Source organism: Falco punctatus, assembly GCF_963210335.1.
Source record: "Falco punctatus genome assembly, chromosome: 18".
Classification (NCBI taxonomy): domain Eukaryota; kingdom Metazoa; phylum Chordata; class Aves; order Falconiformes; family Falconidae; genus Falco; species Falco punctatus.
Genome location: NC_137598.1, coordinates 6,018,123 through 6,038,774, shown reverse-complemented (window position 1 = coordinate 6,038,774; position 20,652 = coordinate 6,018,123). Strand labels below are relative to the sequence as shown.

At 50.9% G+C, this 20,652-nt stretch overlaps 2 protein-coding genes across 5 annotated transcripts in view; both read right to left on the bottom strand.

Annotated features, from left to right (window-relative positions):
• Positions 1-1,811: 1,811 nt before the first annotated feature.
• On the bottom strand, positions 1,812-10,346 carry LOC308055202 (twist-related protein 2-like; the record flags this gene model as incomplete). 2 transcript variants are annotated; one of them, XM_080368936.1, is made up of 3 exons in its annotated part: positions 1,814-2,986; positions 9,186-9,770; positions 10,217-10,346. In XM_080368936.1, one exon carries the CDS (start codon positions 9,675-9,677, stop codon positions 9,192-9,194), a length of 486 nt encoding a protein of 161 aa, XP_080225062.1. In that variant the 3' UTR covers positions 1,814-2,986; positions 9,186-9,191. The 2 variants fall into 2 exon arrangements, with proteins under 2 accessions (XP_080225063.1, XP_080225062.1); XM_080368937.1 differs by lacking the exon at positions 10,217-10,346 and having other exon boundaries at positions 1,812-2,682; positions 9,186-9,677.
• SLC48A1 (solute carrier family 48 member 1) overlaps positions 10,297-20,652 on the bottom strand; it is a 35,333-nt gene continuing 24,977 nt past the window's right edge. Inside the window, exon 4 of one of the 3 annotated variants that reach the window (XM_080368926.1) lies at positions 10,297-10,353. The gene's annotated coding sequence lies outside the window, so the exon portion shown is untranslated. Of the gene's footprint in view, positions 10,354-19,201; positions 19,301-20,487; positions 20,591-20,652 lie in introns of those variants that run through there. The other 2 variants (XM_080368925.1, XM_080368924.1) reach the window with 2 other exon arrangements.

Here is a 20,652-nt window from a genome sequence, read left to right as displayed (position 1 = left end):
CCAAGCAAACAGCCTCTTTCCTCACTTCTTCTTTAGTACTTAACATTTTCAGATTTCCCCTGGGTCTATCAGGGCAAGAACCCAAAGCAAGAAAAGTGGTGATTAATTAAGCTCATGAATTCAAGGGCTGGCCCTTCCCGGCCTCCAGCCTGACAGATCTGGCTAGGAGCACCCAGCAGGACCTTCGTGAGTGTCACCTGGCCAGGGCTGGGTTGGATGGCCAAGAAGTCATTCATTTTTTGCACCCGACATGGTAGGTCACCCCAAACCAGATCCAAAACTGAGTAGCCCCTCTGCCTTCGCTCCCCTGTTGTGTCACCACAGCAGCAGCTGATGTGTCAAACAGCTCACGGAAAGTGCCGGCCCCGTCTGCCAACTGGGGACTTGTGGTTTCAACCCCAAAGATGGGGCCAAACAACATGGCAGTAAGGTGGCGTGTTTGTGCGAGCACATTTTTTTCTAGCAGAGTCATGTGCTTCCTTGCAAGGGTCCACTCTCCCCATGGGGTAGCACCTCCTCATCCCCAGGTCCCCCCCTAAATGCCCCTTTCAGTGGTGTCCACTGAGCATGGAGGCTGGAGGAGGTGGTGGGGTTCCATGGGTAGAGTTCCATGGTGATGCTGGAGACCAGGTATGGGTGGGTGCATCACTGCCTGGGTGCTCCCACTACTTCTTGGTTAGGGTGGATGAACTCACTGAGTTCCCATCTGCCTGATTTTAACAGCTGAACGTCAGGCAGAGTCCTACCATGAAGCTGATGGTGGACATCCCCAGTTCCAGGGAGGAGCCATCCCTGTTGCCGTGCCCGTGCATCCCAGACGAGCCTGCCCCACCCCACTGTAAATGGAGAATGGGACCTCCAAACCAGGCACCAGCTCCCACAGAAGTCACTCGTACTGTCCAGCCAGTGGGAAGGTTTGTTGGTGTGGCAAAAAATGCCGGATGATGTCCTGGCCACCCATGCCAAGGATGCTGTGGGATGTCCAACATTGTGCTGGAGGAACTGTCCCTCAGGGATGAGGTTTATTTGGGCTTTTCCCCCAAGACACATGAAGATGCTAAGGGCCAGAACATCTCCGGATCTATCCCTCCTTGTCCCAAACACCTTTTCCCCCGGCAACTTTCTGTGTCTTTGATAACAACTATGGTTGTGGCTGTGAACATTGAAAAAAAACCCAAGACCTTGGTTCAAATTGTTGTTCCTTCCTTAGGGCTGATGTTTCCCTCATTTTAAAATAAGTCAATATACACATTTATTTAAAAAGAAAAAAGACTCAACAAAATGTTACTTAAAAAATAAATTTTAAAAATATATTTACCCTTTTTTTTTTTTTTTAATTAGGCTTGGAAGCCTGACTCTCCACTTTGCAAAGAGGTATTACCCCTTTATTTTTAAAGGACATTTTAATTTTTGAAAGAAAATTTATCTTTCTAAAGGTGGTTTCATTTTTCATGTGTAAAATACTTTGTCTGATGCAGTTAACAAAGCCATCCACAACCCTATTTTAATGGAATTTATATTTTTTTAAGCACATTCAGATTTTTTTAAAGGCTGTGGTCAGCTCCCCAGCACAGGGAATCCACTCACATTGTACATAAAAAATTGAGAAATATATAGAAAAAGATAGTCTGAACCTTGCTGTCGCTTCTCCTTGGATTCTCTGGTGTGTAATAAAGCATGATCACTAATTGAAACTCTGCTGTTGAGTCATTTGTAACACTTCTCTCCCGCATGGATTATTTCAGTTTGCATGCCTGTTACAACCTCATTTAAAGGGACTTCCCCCTCCCCCCCCCCCCGCCCTTTCTCTGCTATAACAAGCAAAAATACCTGATTCTCCTTTGCCCAACTTAACAATGACCAGGCACCAGTGCTGATGGAGGGTGCAGGAGTGGGTGTGCAGCTGTGCCACCTCATGCTTAATGACAGCACCATTTCCTTCGGAAACAAAAGGATTGAACGCTGGAAAATTCCCCCGGACTTTATTGGGATCGTGCAGAAACCCCAACACCCCTCCATTGTCCCCCCCACTGTCTCCGCATCCCCCCAAGTCAATCTCACCCCTGCAAGAGCCTGAATCTCCCCAGAGCAGCACCACTCCCGAGATGTCCCCAAACTCCCCCAATTCTCATGGGGAAGAGGGAAGGGCTGTATGTTACATCTCCAGCCTTATTTTTCCAGTAATTTCAAAGAAATTGGGTTGTTCCAACAGAGCGGGTGGTTTTGAGACACGTCCATGGACTATGAGTGAATGGAGGGTGTTGTGAGCCTCAAGGTTCATTGAGGGGTTCAGCAGCCCCCCTCAGATCCTCTCCACATGCCAGTTAGCAATACAAACCATGATGCTGTTATGGTGCAGACCTCCAGAACAGGATAAAAGCAGACAAAACCCACGACTCATGCTCAGTCCTTGGCCAAACCCTTGGACGCTGCATTTTCACATCCCAGGGGGACTCTGAGAAGCGGTGAGGACCAGACCAGTGAGGGAGGGCATGAGCACTTATCATCCCAAAAGGAATTGTCCTGCCTGGTCCTGGCAGAAGGCAGCTGCCTGCAAATCCTGGCTGCAGGCAGTGGGGATGTGGGGAAGACCAAGTCCGCTGAGCCAGAGACATCAGCTTTCCTGCAGGCTTGGGAAAACAGGCAGCTATTACAGGAGTTGAGAACTTGAGTATTTCTTACCTGCGAGTCAAAAATAAATTACAACCTAAAGAGTTTTGTACACAGCATCCAAACAAGCTTGTTCCAAGCAAAACCACCTGGGTCCTGGTCTGAGTCCCTCTGCCCCAGCCCCAGGGTTTGGAGGGGTCAGAGCAGCCCCAGCAGGCAAGGAGGCTGGCAGGGTGGGATGGGACTTGTGCTCTCCTGCTCGCTGGGGAGGCTGCTGTCATTTTTTCAGGTGCTGGAGGAGAGCAAGGTGTCTGGGTCTGGGTGCCTGGGCGCTGGCGAGCTGCTGCTTGTTTCCATTGAAGTGGAGGCCTAAGACCTAAAGGGAGACAGGCAGGGTCAACCTGGCTGCCAAGTCACCAAGGTTTTGGCTTGGCACAGCCAGCCCAGGCTTCCCAAAATCATGCCAAATCCAGTGCTTGCCTGGGTAGCCGGCGGAGGGAAGAGCCATGTTTGGTTCTGGCTCCTGAGCCTTCATGCCTTGGAATTCACAGACCTCCCCGTAGCCGCATGGGATGTACTGGGCAATGTCGACTGTGACGTGAACATGGGCACCTTGAGCCCACAACAGTGGGTGTTCAAAAAAAAAACCCACAGCTTTTACCCCCAATATGCTCCTCTGGGAGCACAGCAAGGATGGAGAAGGAAAGCAACCAAACCTCTCATCTCTTTCCCTCCCCTCTGCAAGGAGGACAGGCATTAACCTGTGATGAACTGTTTCCTCTCCAGCCCGGAGCATGAAGGGCTGTCCCCAGGGTGGGTGGCAGTGGAGGGTGATGCTGGAAGGGACCCCACGCAGCTGCCAGGTGCCTCCAGCTGATGCTGGACACCAGCCTGGAGCCAGGGGGCATGGTGTGGGTGAACCGAGTGCAGGAGTGGGGCAGAGCAGCCTGATCCAGGCCTTGGGCAGGGGGAAACATCTCCTGCCAGGGCTGGATGAGATTAGAAATTAGAATCAAGCCCTGTGGGGGCAACGGTTTCATTTTGCTGCCCTCTGAGCCTCCTCCCCATCACCCTCAGGTCTCTGGTTTTATTTCACCCCCTCCCCAGCTCTGCCTCTTGCTTTTTTAGTCCCTCCTTGCACAATTTCTGAGACCTTTAACTCTCTGGAGAGGAGCCTGGAGAGGAATAAGTCAAACCCTCCAATAATTCAACTCAGGCACTGGCTGAGATAATGCAGATGAGGCTGGCAGGGCTGCCTGCAGGGCTACCAACAGGCCAGAGCCTGCCCAAGCTGGGTGGCAGAGAGAGAAAAAGTTCCCAAAGTTTGATGCGTCCCATTGCTGACTGTTTGGGACCATGGTCCAAAAGGTCTGTGATGGGCACTGTGCACATACACAGTGCTCAAGGGCAACAGTGCCTGGCACAACAGGCAACCAAAGAGGCTGTTTTCCAGCTGGCATTGCCCAGGGATGTCCTATGCAGGACAGGGTTGTCCTATATGCAGCCTATATACAACTTCATAATCCCCCCTTGTCTCATGGCATAGCCATGTCTCAAGCTAACAAGGTCTAATGCCTAATAACGCACTCATGGCATGATTTCGAAGGCTGCCAAAGGACTGCGGGAGCCTCCAGAGGAGACCAGCCTTGCTCTGAGTGTGCAGGACTTGGTGATGGGCGTTCACAGGGCTGGCATGGACCAGACCACAGAACCGGGGAGATGCAAAGCTCTGCAATCCCGTCCTCAACGCCCCAGCTGATGACTCTCTTTCCCTCCCTCTGCTGCATTAACACCCTCATCTCTGTTCAGATACAGCCCTATAAAAGGAAATTAAATGCAAAGCCCATCTTGTTAACGCATCTCCTTCGTTCCCCCTCAGATCCCAGGTGCATTCCCGTGACATTCAGTGATGAAATATGGGTTCGTTTCAAAGGCATTCCTCTGGGCTAAGCGAGCGCAGCTGAGATCTAGCAAGCCTGTCTCCTCATGGGGATCATAAAGCAGCAGACATTTTAATGCTCATGAGGGCTGGCTCTGTAATTTTTATCTCTGTTTTAATTTTAACTAATCCTGAATAGTGCAGAGAACCTGTCTTGCTGCAATGGAGAGGAGCCTGGTTCCACCAGGCAGGTTTGGCCAGTGCTTCCATCTTTAACAGAAAGGTGGAAATTTTTGCTCGAAAAACGTTTTTCTGACAATGAAAATAATGGCAGCCCCAGTCCCCTCTTTAACATGTCCTTGTTGGCTGGACAGCCTGTAGCTCTCTCTGCTCCGGGCTGAGCAGCTTGGGACAGCAAGGTGATGCCATTCCTTGCTGCTGCACAGCAGTCAGAGTGTCCCCTGACAGCCCTGGCAGAGGCTGGGCTGCTGGTGGTCAGGATAATCATCCCCAGCCCCATCTGGTCCTGCATCCTTACCCAGAGATCAGCCCTGGGATTCTGGGGGATGTCTGGCATCCCTCATCTTGCGCCGCTCATACTGTCCTGGGGCATCAAAGTCGGAGCCTTCAAGGCACCAAACATTTCTTCTCCCTCTCTGTCCTGCAGATGCCATGGGAAATGCTACACTAGCTCTGCACTTGTGTGGGAAGACGGCAGCCCTTGGAGGAACCTTTTGGCCTCTAAACCTGCTCTCTGCCAGAGGAAGGAGCAAATCCCAGAAGCATCCTGCCAGAGCACATGGCGGGGAGCAGCTGGTACTCAACACGGCCCCTTGACCAGAATGGAAAAAAGAAAAATCACCCAGGCACAGATTTCCCAGGATATGGGCAATTCCTTGTCTCTTCTGGGAACTCAAACCAAAAGTGAAAGCGAGGTGGCTCCTGCCAGTGCAACTCCTTGCCTGCTGGACCCATCCAAGGAGGAGCCCAGTGCCTGGGCTTGCTCCAGCCCAGCCCAGAGGTCCTGGACCACCCTGGCCAGTTTAAGCAGCAGTGAGTGAGGGAAACCCGTTCTCACTGCTTTCAAAGGACTGATCCAGGATGGCAAGGAATCTCAAGCAGACGAAACTGTGCTCTCTTGCTAATCTGCAGAGGGATCTCGGAGAGGTTTCTGAAGCAGCTGCTCTTTTAAATGCATTTTCTGAGCAGTTCTGAATCAGGAAGGGAGATCTCCCCAAGCTCCTTTAATACTCTGGTGTTTTAATACTGTGCAATGAGACATATTTATAAATAAAAGAAAATGAAACAGACACCCGACAAAGCAGAATCCAAGCAAGAGCAACAGTCCCCAAAGGGAAGATTTACCCAAGGTCTTTCAGGATAGACAATTAAGTGAGGGCAAAGCGAGAAAGACAATAAATCCAGGGAGATAAATGAAGGGCAAGGAATATCACTCGTTACAACTCCCCAGTCTTCTCCCCCTAGCAGTGTCAGCTTCCAGCCTCATTTTCTCCTCCAGCAGGAAAAAAAAACATTTTAATGTGCTCAAGCCTGTGCTGAAAAACCATGAGCTTGGGGGACTTCAAACATTATTTTTCTTGCCTGAGGGCTCAATCCCTCTTTCACCGGATGATGTCTCCTGGTTAACAAGGGCATATCCACATCCAGCTATTCCAGCACCCTTTGATATTCAATAGGCTGAGTTCCAGTGGAGACCAGTATGCTGGCACTCTCAGCAGCCGTTAGCTGCTTTACATTATAAAATTACAGTCCCTTTGCAAGCACTGGGTTAATTCACTTACAGGAGAGAGATGCAGCCTTTCCAACTCTAGCATCGCTTCCCCGTGGCCATTCCTTCTTTCTGGTCTTTGTTTAACAAATCCTCCTCCTATTACTTCCCTGCCCAACTGGGAATTGCTAATTGGTACCCGAATGCCACTGCAGGCTGGCACAAAGCAGCTTATTATCTATTCAGCTGAAGGATGCTTTGCCTCAAGGCAAGCACCGGAGCAAGCTTAGAATGAATATTAACCAGCAATGATAAGCACACTGAGCCTACCATGCTCCCAGGACACAAGGGATTTTACATGCAGGCTTTTTCATTTAGCAGAGGGGTCTTTAAGATCACTAAGGGTCTTTAATGCCTCTGTTTATCATGGGAACACAATTCCTGCCAAGCACTCAGCTTAAATAAACAGGTTTAAAGCCAATGACCGGATGCAGAGCTGCACATCAGCCCACACACGCAACCGGGAGCAGACATGCGTGCACCGAAACCAATGGCCCCGAGTTTGGGGAAGATGTGGAGGGAGACTCAAAACCCCTCCACCTCCCCAAGGTGAAGATGCCTTTAGCTGGGCTTTAACGACACGTGCACAAGTCGCCAGCACAGACTTTGTCAGCATAGTGCTGAAGAACCTGAAAACCATCTGCCAAAGAAACCCGTACACCTGACGTGCTGATTACACCTCTCTTGTGAATCCATGAAGCACCCCGCATCCCCCAACATGGGATAACCCAGTTACAAACTGGAAAACTCACTCGGCTGCAAAAATGTGATGCCCAGAAAAGGGCGAGTGAGGCTCTGGCGGGGATACAGGCTTGCTTTGCTCGAGGGGCTCAGCATCCCAACTGTCCCCAGCAGCTTTTTGGCTTCTCAAAGTGAGAACAAGTGACTGCACACTTCACTTCTGGCTGTCCTGAAGGGGAAGGTGTCTCCAGCAGCACCCAGCCATGGCTCAGGGGCAGTAATCCTGCTTCCAGCAAGGACAGTCATTTTTTTAAACGACCAGGTCTGCCCAAAAAAATTTAGATCCATACATGGGTTTAGGAAAGTGGCAGTTTTCCTGTTGGGTAGAAGAGATCTCAGCAAGACTTGCAGGAAAATGAGACTTTAAATGTGGCACATCCTGAAATGAAATCCCTCTGGTCAACACGTTTAGCCAGCACTTGCACCTACATCTGCAGATCTAGCCTGAAATTCAGGGCCGTTAAGTGGCAAAGCCCAGTGGCAGGAGGGCCAGTGGTGCTTACAGGGGGACACCGGCTGCAGTGGAGGGTGCCCTGCTGTCCAGGCATCACTTGGGCCACTTTGCAGGAATTTGCTATGATTTGTTTTGTCTCAGAAAGGCCACTTTCCTCCCATTCCCACTCCCTCTGGCCTTTCAAAATGTGAGACCAAGTTGGAGGGCAGATATTTTTTTTTGCCCTATGGCTTCCCCAAGATCTACCCTAAAGGCAAGGGCACCGGGAGCCCATCATTGTCCTCAGCAGGATGTGACGAGACAGGGACCAGTGGTCTCACCACACTGGGCTGCAGCATCACACCAGTCCCTGCCACAGCTGAGGGTCAGCATGGATTAAATTAGGGTCTTGCAGCCCTTAGCACTTCTCATCCCAAGGTCTGGAATCTCTCGTGTTATAAATATGCTGCTTCTACCTGCAGGGAAACCAGGGCTGGGCACAGTCATGCAGGTGCCTGCACTGAATCAGGACTGCAGTGCAACCAGCCAGGAGGAGAAACGGCACACAAGGAGGGTGCAGGAGGCTGACCCCGACTACTTGCAGAAAATATTAAGGGTCTGTCTTTTCGTAGTGGTGGGTGCAATAAAAATGAGTCCTTTTAAGTTTGGATTCCCCAGAAGACCTGCTGGTCTCTCAGCCCCAGTGCCAGGGCTGACACAAGGCAGGGGCTAATGAATTAGGGCCGGAGGAAAGCTAGATACCCCGATCCTGTTTAGCGGACAATGGAGACTCTTGGGAGCTGGGCTGGGCTCCCAAGAAGTGTCCCTGAAGTCCGCGGCTTGGGAATGTCTTCCGGAGTTTTCTGCTCCTGCTCGTGGGCCACAGGAAACATTAGCACATAGCTGACCCTTCTCCCCCCATTCCCCCTTTCTCTCAGCCCAACGAGACCTACAGCGCAGAAAATAAGATTAACCCCCTCTCCTCTCCTCTCAGCAGCTGTGCCCGTGGTGGCTGGTGGTGCTGGGTACATCAGACAAGGGGTGCAGTGCAACAAATGGGCAAATGTCATTGCCCTGGCATACTCGCTCAATATTTTATTCCTACAGATCCAAAGGGATTACAGATCCCATCTTACGTGCAGCACTTTAGGAGAGGGGTAGGAGAAAGCCTGGCAGGCTGGAGACCCCAGGGCCACCCAATGGCTTCAGGGACCACTTGCCAAATATCACCCAGGTGGCCAGGACAAGGCTGGGGTCTTTGCGCGGTGGGAGCAGCAGCAGCTGTTGGCCAATGGCTGCTGAGCTACTGCCAGTCCCGTTCCTGTGGGTTTGACACCTTGGTAACCCAAGCACATTCAGGAGGGTGTGTGCTGATTTAGGTGCCCTCCCGGGTTACCATGGGAGGATAAATCAGAGTTTTAAGCCCTGGGTTTAAACCTTTCACTAGCCTGCCCTGGACCAGACCTCGTTAAATGAGATCAGTCGCTTGAGGGCTCCACAGCTCAGCCCCCAGCAATGTCCTCCTGGCCCCAGTGAGGTCGGGAATCACCACCTCCTCCGAGCGCCAGCCTTGGCAGTGTCTGGGGTTTGTTAAAGCAAATTGCTTGCACGTGGAGTGTGAGGAGGGGGCAGCTGCTGTGTGCTTCCCCACCGCGGGACAGAGCCGGGGAGATGGATGGAGGATGCAAGATCGAGGGACGTGCAGAGGTTGGTGGGGAGGTGGTGATACATACCCCGGCTCAGTGGGACGTGGACATGGACCAAGCCCCTTCCATCCTCCAGACGGAGAAGGCGTAGCTAAGCCTCTCGTGGGCCAGGTAGTTGCAGCTGGTGATCTTGTGGTCCAGCTCATCACTCTGCAGGACCTGGTACAAAAAGTCTATGTAGCGGGCAGCCAGCTTGAGGGTTTGGATCTTGCTCAGCTTGTCGGAAGGCAGTGTCGGGATGATCTTCCGCAGCTCTGCAAAGGCGTCATTGAGTGACTGGGTCCGCTGGCGTTCCCGCACGTTGGCAATTACGCGCTGTGTGTGCATGTCCTCGAAGGACTGCGGGACGGGGCTGCGCTTGCTCCGCTTGCCCTGCGGCGAGGGGGCACCACAGTCCTCCAACGGCTTGCCCCCTTGGCCACGCTTGCGGAGGCATTTCTTGTGCAGCCGCTCACCTTCCTCCTCGCTGGTGACCAGGCTGCCTTCAGGGGAGTCTGGGCACATGCTTTCCTCTTTCATCTTCTCAACTCCTTGCAGGCAAAGGGCTCTGGGCTCTCACAAGATGCAACAGCCACGGCACAGCGGCAAGGAGGCCCGGAGAGGAGCCAGCGCCTGCTCAAGAGGTGCACCCTGGAGCATCCACCCTTCAGCCTCCCCAAATTTCCCAAGCCTTGCAGAGCCCTCCAAGGAGCTCCGTTGGTTTGTCCTTTGGGCTACAGTGAGGAGGGTGTCTGGATAACTTTGGGGAATGGCTCTTGCTGATAGGGCGAGGAGCACTGTGGGCGGACCAGGCACAGACCAATGCAGCCGTGCAAGGTAATGCAAACATCAGTGGAGCTTATGGGTTCCAGATTTCCTCCCTCCCTCCTCCACCGACACCACCAAGCCCTCCGGCACAGATGCTCCTGTCTGCTGCCCTGCCCGGATGTCAGGGGACATTGCCTATGTTAATGCGAGCACCAGCCATGGAGTTCAGGGGAGGCTTTTTTGATTTTTTTTGTCTTTTTAAAATATTTTAAGCTCAGTTGGCCCTGCAAAAGCCAGCCAGAGATACTCACTTGTTCAGTTTGGAATAGGAGACTTTTATCCATGAGAGATTCAAGTGGAAATGGGCCACCACGTATGTTTTGAAGAGCAATAGAGATATTCTCTCAGTCCAAAGGAAGAAGCAACAGTGATAGGCATCCATACTGCTCTTAAGAAATGGCATAACTAAAAATTAATTTGAGTTTGCATCCATCCATCCATCCATCCATCCATCCATCCATCCATCTATCCATCCATCCATCCATCTCTCTTCTTCTGTCTGTACATTTCTGGCAGTCTACAGTAGCCCTTATTATACAGATGGAAGCCAATACTCATCCACCATCATATTCCTCTCAAATAAATACAGCAGCTATTGCAGATTGGTCCAGACTCTGTTCCTGGCTGGATCCACAGCCAGCTCAGCCCCTGACGTCCAGGAAATCAAGCACTATAAGCAGTAGCACTTCCTCACACCAGTCCTGACTTTGCCTACAAATAAACCCGCTTTCTCCTCCCTGCAGAAATGCTGGGAGAGCTGCACCCTCTTTTACCCAAGGTCAGACTACCAAGCCATAAAATACTCTGAACAGGCCCCTCCTTATATTCGATAGTTTTCAGCCCTCTGTTACCACACTGCTAGAATCAGCACATGAAACTGGAGTCAACTGGTGGCCCACCATCCTCCCACGTTCAGCCACCTGCCCCCAAAAAGCTCCTACACCTTTGGGAACCCCATGACCTTTCCATCTCCTGCCTGTGCCCTCTCTGCCTCTCCAATGTGTTTCTTCTTCACAATGTCTTGGCCTCATCCAAGCTGTCTCTGCTCATCGTGCTCTCCTGGCATTGCTCCTGGCTCTTGGTCATTGGGAGCTCTCACCCTGAGTCTCTTTGGAGGGATCCTGAAATCCTGGCATGATGCTCCTTGGGGATGTTGGGATTCGCCCCCAGTAGATCTCCGTAGCCCTTGCTACACTTTTGCTTTGCTATTCTGTCTAATAATGAGAGCATAAAGGGGTATTATGGGAACAATAGTTTGAAACAGTATCAGTAATTTATCAAAACAATATCAATAACACATAAATTATTGAGTTGACATATGCCTGTCTCTCTATAGATACTTTTAAATTAGCTCCTTTCTATACCACCTAACAAATTTCCATATATAGTATATTTTATTAGCAGAAATACATAATGTACTGCAGAATTCCCCTCCACTGATGAGCCTACACTGTGCTGTGGTGGGATCCCCTTCCTCCCCCCAGACTGGCAACAATGCAGATGCAGGAACTCAGGCTGAGCATGACCAGGAGGATGCAGTCCTTCAAAAGGCAACGACCTTTTTTTTATTGTCTTGCTGCATATAACAAACTAATATTCTCACCTTGTCAGTACCATCTTCATCCTGGATAGCCTGTACTGTTGTACTGCAGTCTTTCCTTGAACCTCTGTTCAAGAACGTCTGACTTGTGCCCTACAGCCTGGAAAGGAGCAGGAGGAGGAGGAGGACGGCCTCTCCGCTCTTTGGGGTGGAGTTGAATAACAGCAAGAGACTTGGCCAACTTTGCTCAAGCACGTTACAAAGGTTTCCAGTAGAAAAACTTCCATTCAAGCTCAGCTACGAGGTATTTCTTAAAAATATGCTCTGTAGACCTGCCAAGCATCTGTAGCCTTGCTGACCAGACACACATCCCATTGTCCATCAGTGCTCACAGTAAAACCCTTTCCAACCCCTTTGCCTCCCGAATTACACCCACCCAAATGCTGCTTTTTCACTTGGGATGCGGATGTCCTACAGGTGCTTTTCTCTATTTTAAGGATATATAAGGAGAAATACAATGAGCTTTTCTCACCCTTCCACAGGTTTCTCTTGAACATCCTTCATGCTAGGTGGGGGCCCAAGTGTTATGGCAACCTCAAAGAGCCACGTCAGCCCCTCTCCCGGGGAGACCTGAGTGATGCTGGATGATGATGTTGGTTTTTAGAGGGCTTTGGCTCAGCCCCATCCTCCCTGTGCTCATGTCAGCTTGTCAGGGATGGCAGTAGCCACAGATGGGAACTAGCAGAGAAACGAAGTGTGAAAAACACCCGATATTGCTTAAATAAGTAAAAGATGCTCAGAAACTGGTTGATACTCAGACCTGCTGGGATGGAGCCCCGTGACTTTGCTCCTTCCTTCTCACCAAAGCCCATGGTGCTGGCAGGGCATCGGCTCAACACATTACTCACACGCGAGCGTTGTCAAGACAGCGACTAATATCAGATGTTCATAATGCGGAAAGACAATAGATCACAGGGGCCTGGGAAAGCGAGAGAAAACAAAGGGCAAGGAAAAAATACCCCAGGGAGGGCAGGATTTAAGGAGGATCCAGGGTCCTCTGATCCTGCGCTTGGAGGAGCTGGCTCAGCTCTGCCAAGGGCTGGGAAGCTGCCAATTAACACCAGCTGAGGCACGGGCTTGTGCCTGCGTTTTATTTTTTTATTACTTTTTTATTGTTTTCCCTTTTTTTTTTTAAAAAAAAAAAAGACATTTAATCTAATTTCCCTTGAGAATTGTTTTGGATGAAGGAAGTGAAGTTTGGTATTGTTGCTGATATCCTTGAGCAAAAGGAGAAATACAATGAGCTCTGATCTGCAGGAAGGATCAGCTAAGCACCCTGAACCGCTTGAGTGGGCTTTTTTACCCAGATTTGGATGTTTTGTGGCAAGAGTATTTTTTCCCTTAAACTTTCCAATTTGTTCTTCCAGTGAGGTTTTTTTGGAAGAATATTAACATAAAATTTTCATGGAAAGGTCACGAGTCACCAAACTGGTTTCAATAACTTCGCTTTTTCAGCTAGCTGAGTTTTATAGCGCTCGTTTTGACAGATCAGTGAAAAATTCAGACCTTAAATATGCAGAGGGAAAAAAAAAAAAAAAAAAAAAAAAAAAAGCTTAGCTTGCTTGATTCAGTGAGAAGCCACCAGATGGAAGATTTGAATTCACACTATGTCCCAGCCCCTCTGCCCACCTCACCTCCTGGTCTTCCTCCATCCTCTCCCTACTCATATCCATCTTTCCTGAGCAGCTTTCTTTTCTGGTTTAGGTAGGAAAAGTCCCCAGTGTTGGGATGTCCTCAGCAGGTCTGAGCCCAGAAGATGGTTTGCAGGGCTCTTGCAGACAGCCCTTTGGAAAGAAAGGAAAGGTGAAAGAAAAGCAAGGACACTATCAAACCACACATGGGCAGAGAGCAAGGGAGCAGGGAGTCCATTACCTGCAAAAACAAGCCTGAGGCACTGCAGCAACTTAAGAGAGGCTGTGGGACCTCAGGCAGGAGCTCTTCCATGGAGCTGAGGTGGGAGCCAAGGTTTCTTTAGAAAATGGCTGAGGCATCCCATCAAAACCAGGTCCTTTGGTAGGCTGAAAGCACATGTTGGTCAGCCTGAGCCTATTTCTGTCTCTGAGCCTCACATTGCCTGTAGATGCTCTTCACCAGCCTTCACTCCTGGATATATCTGACCCCCCTCTCTGCCATCTGCTTGGCTGCAAATAAAGCCAAGCCCTTTCAGCCTCTTCCCCATCAGCAGGTCTCCAAAGCCCCTCACAGATCCCAGCTCTGCTCCGTGCTGTCCCCACAGGGGACCAGGCTTTCCTCTCAGTCCCAGCAAAGCTGAGCTTTGGCACAAATGCTTTCTCACCTTGTTTCAGTACAACTCGCCTGCTCACACAAACATCAGACTGTTGTGCCAGGATGTTCTGGCCTCTCCCCATCCGCCACGGATCTGCAGAGGTGGTCCATCAGAGCAAGAGGCCGTTGCTCCCTGCATGGTCTGAAGGACAGCATGGCACTGCCTTGTCACCAGGTCCAGCTCTGTCCCACTCAGGACACCCCACGAGAGAGCAGAGGAACCACTTAATATCACAAATAGCAAAGTTATTACAGTGATTTGCTTCTTACTCAGTGGTGAAAGATGTTGTATCTTTTGGCTTTCCTGAGCTGGATCTAGAGTATGAAGATCTGTCATGACCTTGTTGGACACCCTGAGCTGGGTTGGCTATGATGGGAGGAGGTCTCAGGTGGTAGATGGGGTCCATGGGTCAAAGCACACTGCAGAAGAGCTCGGTATGGAACTGATGCTCCATCACCACAGATGTAAGGCAGATGGACAGAAGGCTTCTGCATCCTTGGGTTTTGGGACAGGGTTGAACGCATGATTTTTCTTGTGTTGTGTGACATAAACCAGGGCTGCATCTGCTATAACAGTGTAAAGAGGAGTGAACGAGAGAGCTGGATTCAACCTGGACAACCGCCACAGATATAAAGACTTGCCCTTGGTGGGCAGAGTGGGGTTGGGCCAGGACATACATCACTGTCTGTGTGCAAATGCCGTTTGGGGCTAGAAAGGCTGAGAAAGTGCCACCCCCAGCTCCACCCTCAGTTCGCAGGCTGGTAACACGGGGCTGCAAACCTGCCTGTTGCTGCAAAGAGATGGGGCTGTGCAGGGGTAACACAGTCCATGTGTGAGCCCAGTGCTATTGATAGCATCGCTTTGATGGCCGAGGACCTGATTACGCCTGCAAATAATTCTGGGCAAAAAAATCAGAGGCCAAGCCTTGATGCAGAGGGTTTTTTGGGTGGGTTTTTTTTTGGTTTTGTTTGGTTTTTTGCAAGCTTCTTTTCTTTGTTAAAGAGAACAAAAATAATCTCTATTTTATCCTGTGTGAAAAAAAGGAGGATAACACTAATAAATTGAGAACATTAAAGGGAGCCAGGAATAGCTGCTGCCCCTGGAGGCTGGGGAAGCAGCTTTGGTTTCACAGGTTTTTCTAGTTATTGCAGTGTTAGAGTGGAAACATGTGTGGCGCGAATAAAAATGTGAAGCATCCGCTGTAGCGTGCTGTTGCTGCAGCAACCGCAGGGAATATGAGCAAGGGGGATTGTGCAGGGCTCTGGCTGTAAAAGGGAGCTCGAGCGCTGCGGGGTCCTTTGATCTGCATGCCTGCAGCTTTGATTGATGGCCTCACAATTCATTTCCTTGTCAAAGTGACATAATGTTCCTGGAACTTGCTGAACTTTTTAAGAACTAAAAGATGTTCCCCACCAAAACGCACCCCCTCCCGCCCTCCCTAAATGGGGGGCAGAAGGGATGGGGGGGTGGATGGGGCCTAGCCATGGTGTTACTGGTGAGACTGGGTCACAGTGCTTTTCTGCCTTGCCTTGTCCCTTCCCTGGGAGCAGAGCTGTGGGACGGGGCAGTGGGATGAGCTGTGGCACTGGGGCCAAGCAATGGAAGGACACCCCACATGCTGTGTGCAGATGCCAGCCACCACCCCACACTGACGACCATCCCATTCCAGTTAATTTTTACATGTGAAAGTTGTTGGGGTTTTTTTTCCCCCTTCTTCCCCATCTGTTTCCATCTGGCCATCAAAGGAGCAAAACGCCCTGTTCTGGGTCCCACTGCCAAGAGCCTCCTCGCTCTCCCCACAAGCTGAATAATTCCCACCGAAGCAGCCTCCACCCCAGCCCCGGCTACCACATGAGCCGAGGCTGGGGGGGGCGGGGGGGGGGGGAAGCCAAGCATGATGGGCTCCTGCCTGGGGCACAGCAACCGAGCCAAGCCCTTCTCCGGCCACCACCGCTAACAGCCTTGGCTGAGAGACCAAGCACTGCCTGCGATTACAACCTTCCTCTCCCCTTGAATTTCCATCATTCCCAGGCAGTGATAAAGTGGATCAACCCCCCTGGGATCTGCTTTCCTGGTAGTAATAGAAGATCATCACAAGCAGTTGCTCTTCCTATTTACTCCAGCAGCTTTCTCTTCCAAAGGACCCAGCTGCTTTGCAGACCCCATGCAAAGCCTCGCAGACACGAAGCCACCCTGCAAGGGCACCCCAGCTGATGGGGCAGGTGGGGGGACATGCATGCTGTGGTTGGTAGATAACAGAATAAACATTCCTCCAGGAGATGGGATGAAGAGCACAAATGCAGTCTCTGCAGGTAAAGAAACTCCCTGGAAGGAAGTTTCCCTACAGAAGGAAGAGCCCTACAGCCCAGATGCTCCTGCAAGCAGTAAACCCGCTCCTGCCTGGTGAGCAGCCTAGCCCTGAGTCTACTTCATCTCTTCAGCAAACATTTCTTGGACCAGTTCCCCTGCTCAGACATGAGGAGTTGCTCACCCCTGGCTATGTCACCCAATGCTATTGAGAAGAGTTTGGCTCCATCATCTTTGTAGTTTGTGAGTAGTTGTGCTTACACCTGTTGTTGTCTTGCACCTCAGAAACAAATAAAAACCTGTCATTCTTGGCTTTAATTTCTTGTCCTGGATTTCAATGCCAGGCACAAAGGCACCTTGTGAGGTGCCCATCCTGGCTTACCGCAGCTCCCCGGCTCCACAGACCCAGCTGCAGGACCCAGCCACAGCTCCACATGTGCAACTCCTTCTCCTGGTGCAAAGCAAACCCATCTCTGCCCTCTTCTTTGCTACCTCCATGTACTTCTTCCTGCACCACTGGCTGAGGACAACTTGTCCGGGCTCCCTCCAGCTGGAGGCACCAAGATTTGTGCTTTGTGAGCAGGTGTGGGTAAGGAACGGGGCACTGTGAAAACACAGATCTGTTTGAGGCATTTGAGGGCAAGGAAATAAGGTGTGCTGTGAGCATGTTGCATGCAAGGGCTTGACTGGGAACTCTACATTTGATCCTAGTGTTTCCCAGTACCCAGCTGGACCTGAGCTAGCACCCAAGGATGAGAGGTCAGTGACTCACTGTCAGATGGAGCAGGGATTCTGACAGCTGTGGCTGCATTAGCACAAAGCATCTTCCCATCACACTGTGCATCAGCTCAGCTGCTCCTGTGGCGAGTCACTTCCAGCCAGGAGATCCTACAGCCTCCAGTCAGGTCCGTGGGAAGGGAAACCAAAGGGTTGTTTTCTGCTTCCAGGGAGTTTCATGGCTTAATCTTCTCTGAATGTGTAAATGCCGCCTAACCACACTGCTCCGGGCCTGCTTCCCCCTTGCAAAGGCATCAAAGCCTCCCCTTGCAGCTATGAACCCCACAAAAGCAGAGTTTCTGAAGCATGGGAGCTCACAAGAGGGAATACAGTCATTATTTTTGCAAGCTGCACCCCTGGGCTCCATACCAGCCCATTTCTGCCTGCCTTTTCCTGACCCTTAGGATGTCTCATCTGTGGGTCACCCTGTGCCCATCCCTATTTCACACAGATCTTTCAGCATCCAACTTCTGGACATCTCTTGCAGCTTTCACTCCATTTCCATACATAAGTAGCTGTCTACTCATCCATCCTTCACATTTTTCCTTCTAGCTACCATGTGCATGGCCATGCATTTTGCCATCCCACTACTAAGCTTTCCCTCCCCTCTCCCCTGCACATGATCCTGAAATCCCAATAAAGCCCAAAAGTTGACTCTTTTTTTTTTTTTTTTTTTTTTCCCCTTGATGCACTGAACCTAGTTTCTTGCTTTAAAAGGAGTTTGATTGAGGCAAATATGTATTTTTTTGTGTGCAGTTACTTCTCTCTGCACAGAACTGGAAAGGATCCAGTAAGCCAAAGCCATCCTGACCTCCATCTGCCCCACGCAGAGCGCCATGCAATCCTCCAACAACAGCTCATGTATTTGTGGGAAAGCGAAGTTGAAAACTGCCATTAGCAACAAGGCAAACATTTATGGTAGGTTTTGTCTAATCTGTGAGCAAAACAGCCTCTGGAAACATCTGTGCAAGAAGGTGATAGCAAAAGGTTGAATTTGCCCCACGAGTGCACTGTCCAAGAGCATTTTGTCCAGATGGGATTTTGCTTGGTGTGACTCCTAAGCAGCAAACAAACTGTCTTGGTCCCTCATGCTCCTGCTCACAGCAAATCGACCAGACATTCAGGTTCAGAAACTGGGTCGGAGTGAAAACAGGGGGGGGAAAAATGTGTTTTTTTTCCGAGGGGCAACCAGAGCCAGGCCAGTCCTATCCAAGGAGGCAAAAAAGGAGGACGCTAGCGAGCACATACATTTAACATTAACAGTTTTCCTTGAGCTGTTATCTAAATACTGCAAAGCCTACCAGCAGGATAAGGCCACAAAAGTACAGAGCAGACAGACAGACGGATGATACTAATGACAAACATCCCAAAGAACGCTGAGTTATTTTTATGTGAGCAACTTTGTAAGCACTCAAAGCTGACTCAGATTTCTGCATCTCCTCCCTTCGAGCCATGGGCCAAACTGGAGCCACGCCAATCCAAGGGATTGAGGAAAATGGGGTCTCAGAAAAGCCAGCACGCTGTTTTTTCTTCACACAGCTCTGCATGAGAGTCCATGCTCATGCAAACCACCAGCATCTTATAGCAAATTAGTAGCTCACATTCACAGCCTGGTGACTTCCCGTGGCTCCCAGGCAGCCCATGCTTGGCAAAGCACAGTTAGGAGCAACATCTTAGCACATACTTGGGTGGGGAGAGGGCAGGACGGGCCCTCTCCCACCCCCAGCCGCAAGGGCCATCAGCATCACCCCATGCCCTGGTCTGTTATCAACAAAACACAGAGGGCCAGAAAGAGGAGCAAGGACTTTGGAGAAGGGGGATTGAGTGAGTGCTGGAGCAGAGGGTGTTAAGACAACTTGGACCCATGCCCACAAATCTCACGTTTGCCTGTGAGAATCAAACTCCATCTCTGCAACCGTTACAAACCACCCTTGCTCTCCCCACAGCACGGTCTTGGGCAGAAAGCAGCCCCACCAAGCCCAAAGAGCCTCCAAAAGCCTGGTAAAGCAGGGGGTAGCATCTCTGCCTCCATCTCAAAGAGCTCCAAAACCTTTTCAACTGTCTGGAGAAGAGACTGTGCAGAAGTTCAAAACCACCAGGAGACCCATGGAACAGCATGTCCCACAGTGCTGCAGCCCATGGATGTCCCCAGCCCCCGCACACCCCCTGCTCTTCATGACCCTCCGGGGTGAAGATGGTTGGCAGGAGTGCCTCCAGTTGCTCCATCTGGGCATCTCCCAGAGGGACGAATGCTTTTCTCCCGTGCTGCTTTCCACCCAGTCCTTCCTCCCGGTCCCAGAGCTAACACCACTCCCAGCCTCAGCAGCACATGTGGGAGGACGCTGCAAGCCTTCAAAGCCCTGTCTGGGGAGAGACGAAAGGCCGGTTAAACTCCTGGCTGGAGATGAAAGGAAACTTTCCCTCTGCGGCTGGAACGAGTTGCTGGTGCTTTGGAGTTGGGTTTGAGGCCCATTTCCTGAGCGCCACGGCAGGAGCCTTCATTTGCAGAGGGACTTTGCAAGCTAGCCACGGGACTGCCACGAGAGCAGATGTCCGAATCACCCACAGGACTTCAGCGCGTCCCTGAGCACGCCGGGAGGACGCCAGGCGCTGCAGGAGGGACAGCTGGGATGCTCCAGCAGCTGAAGCTGGTGCTCGCATCCTCTGTACCTCTGCAGGGGAGGGCTCCTGGCACAGCGCAGTGGGACCCCACTGCCCCTCAGGGGTGACAAAGCCATGAGTGAGGATGGGCTGTGCAGCCAGGGCTGGCAGCAGGATGGGGGTGAGCAGAAAGGGGAGATTTCAGCTCCTCTGCCAAGCAGAGATACACAGCCCAGGGCTGAGGAGCGGCTGGCTGGGCAGATGCGAGCGGCAGATTTTACTCATTTTGTCAAAGGAAATTCTATTCCGATTAAAACCTGTTTGATCTCAATGGAGAAGGGGGATAGGGTGGGGGCAGGATTGGGTTTCTCTCCAATTGTTGGGCTTTATTGGGCTAATGTATCAGCTAAAAGCTTCCAAGTAAGAATCAAAGGAGGGAAAGGCAAGGGCACAAGCTGCAAAATCTGGAGATGACTTCAAGGGGTTTCTTAAAAAAAAAGGAAGTGCTGTGCAGCACAGAGGGGGAAGGGATCAAGTCCCTTGTCCAGGGCCACGCCGGCTACAGAGCCAAGTACCCTGGTACCCAAAACCACTCTTTTCTCTTCTCCTCCCACCGCATGCCTGTATGTCACTGCTGTGTTGGGATGGGGTTACCCAGCACCAAACCTGGGCTGATCAGAGTCCAGGACATAGAGACAATCAGTATCAAATACTTGGGGCTGGGGGCGGGGGGGGCGATGGGATGTGTGTTAAGCTGCCTGAGGGACAGAGCTTAAAGCAGGGAAGGTGTTGGGTAATGTTTGGAGAAATCATATCAGAGTTGGGGGAGCACAGACAGACCTGAACACATGGTTCTGAGCAGAGGAGCCCGAGGCAGTGGAAAAATCAGGGATGCTACAGAGGTGATTTGAGTATCAGCAGGCAGGCCAGTGAGCAGGGCTGGCTATGAAGCCCCTCCAACCTCGTGTCCCCAGCAAGTGGTTCCTACACCAATGCATCCTGCTGCATCCTCTCCTTCATTTGAAGTCATGAATTCAAATTCAGCAATTTTAACTGGGATAAAAGAACAAGTCATGCAAAATTGCAGCCGAGAAGACTTGGAGAGGTCGACCCAT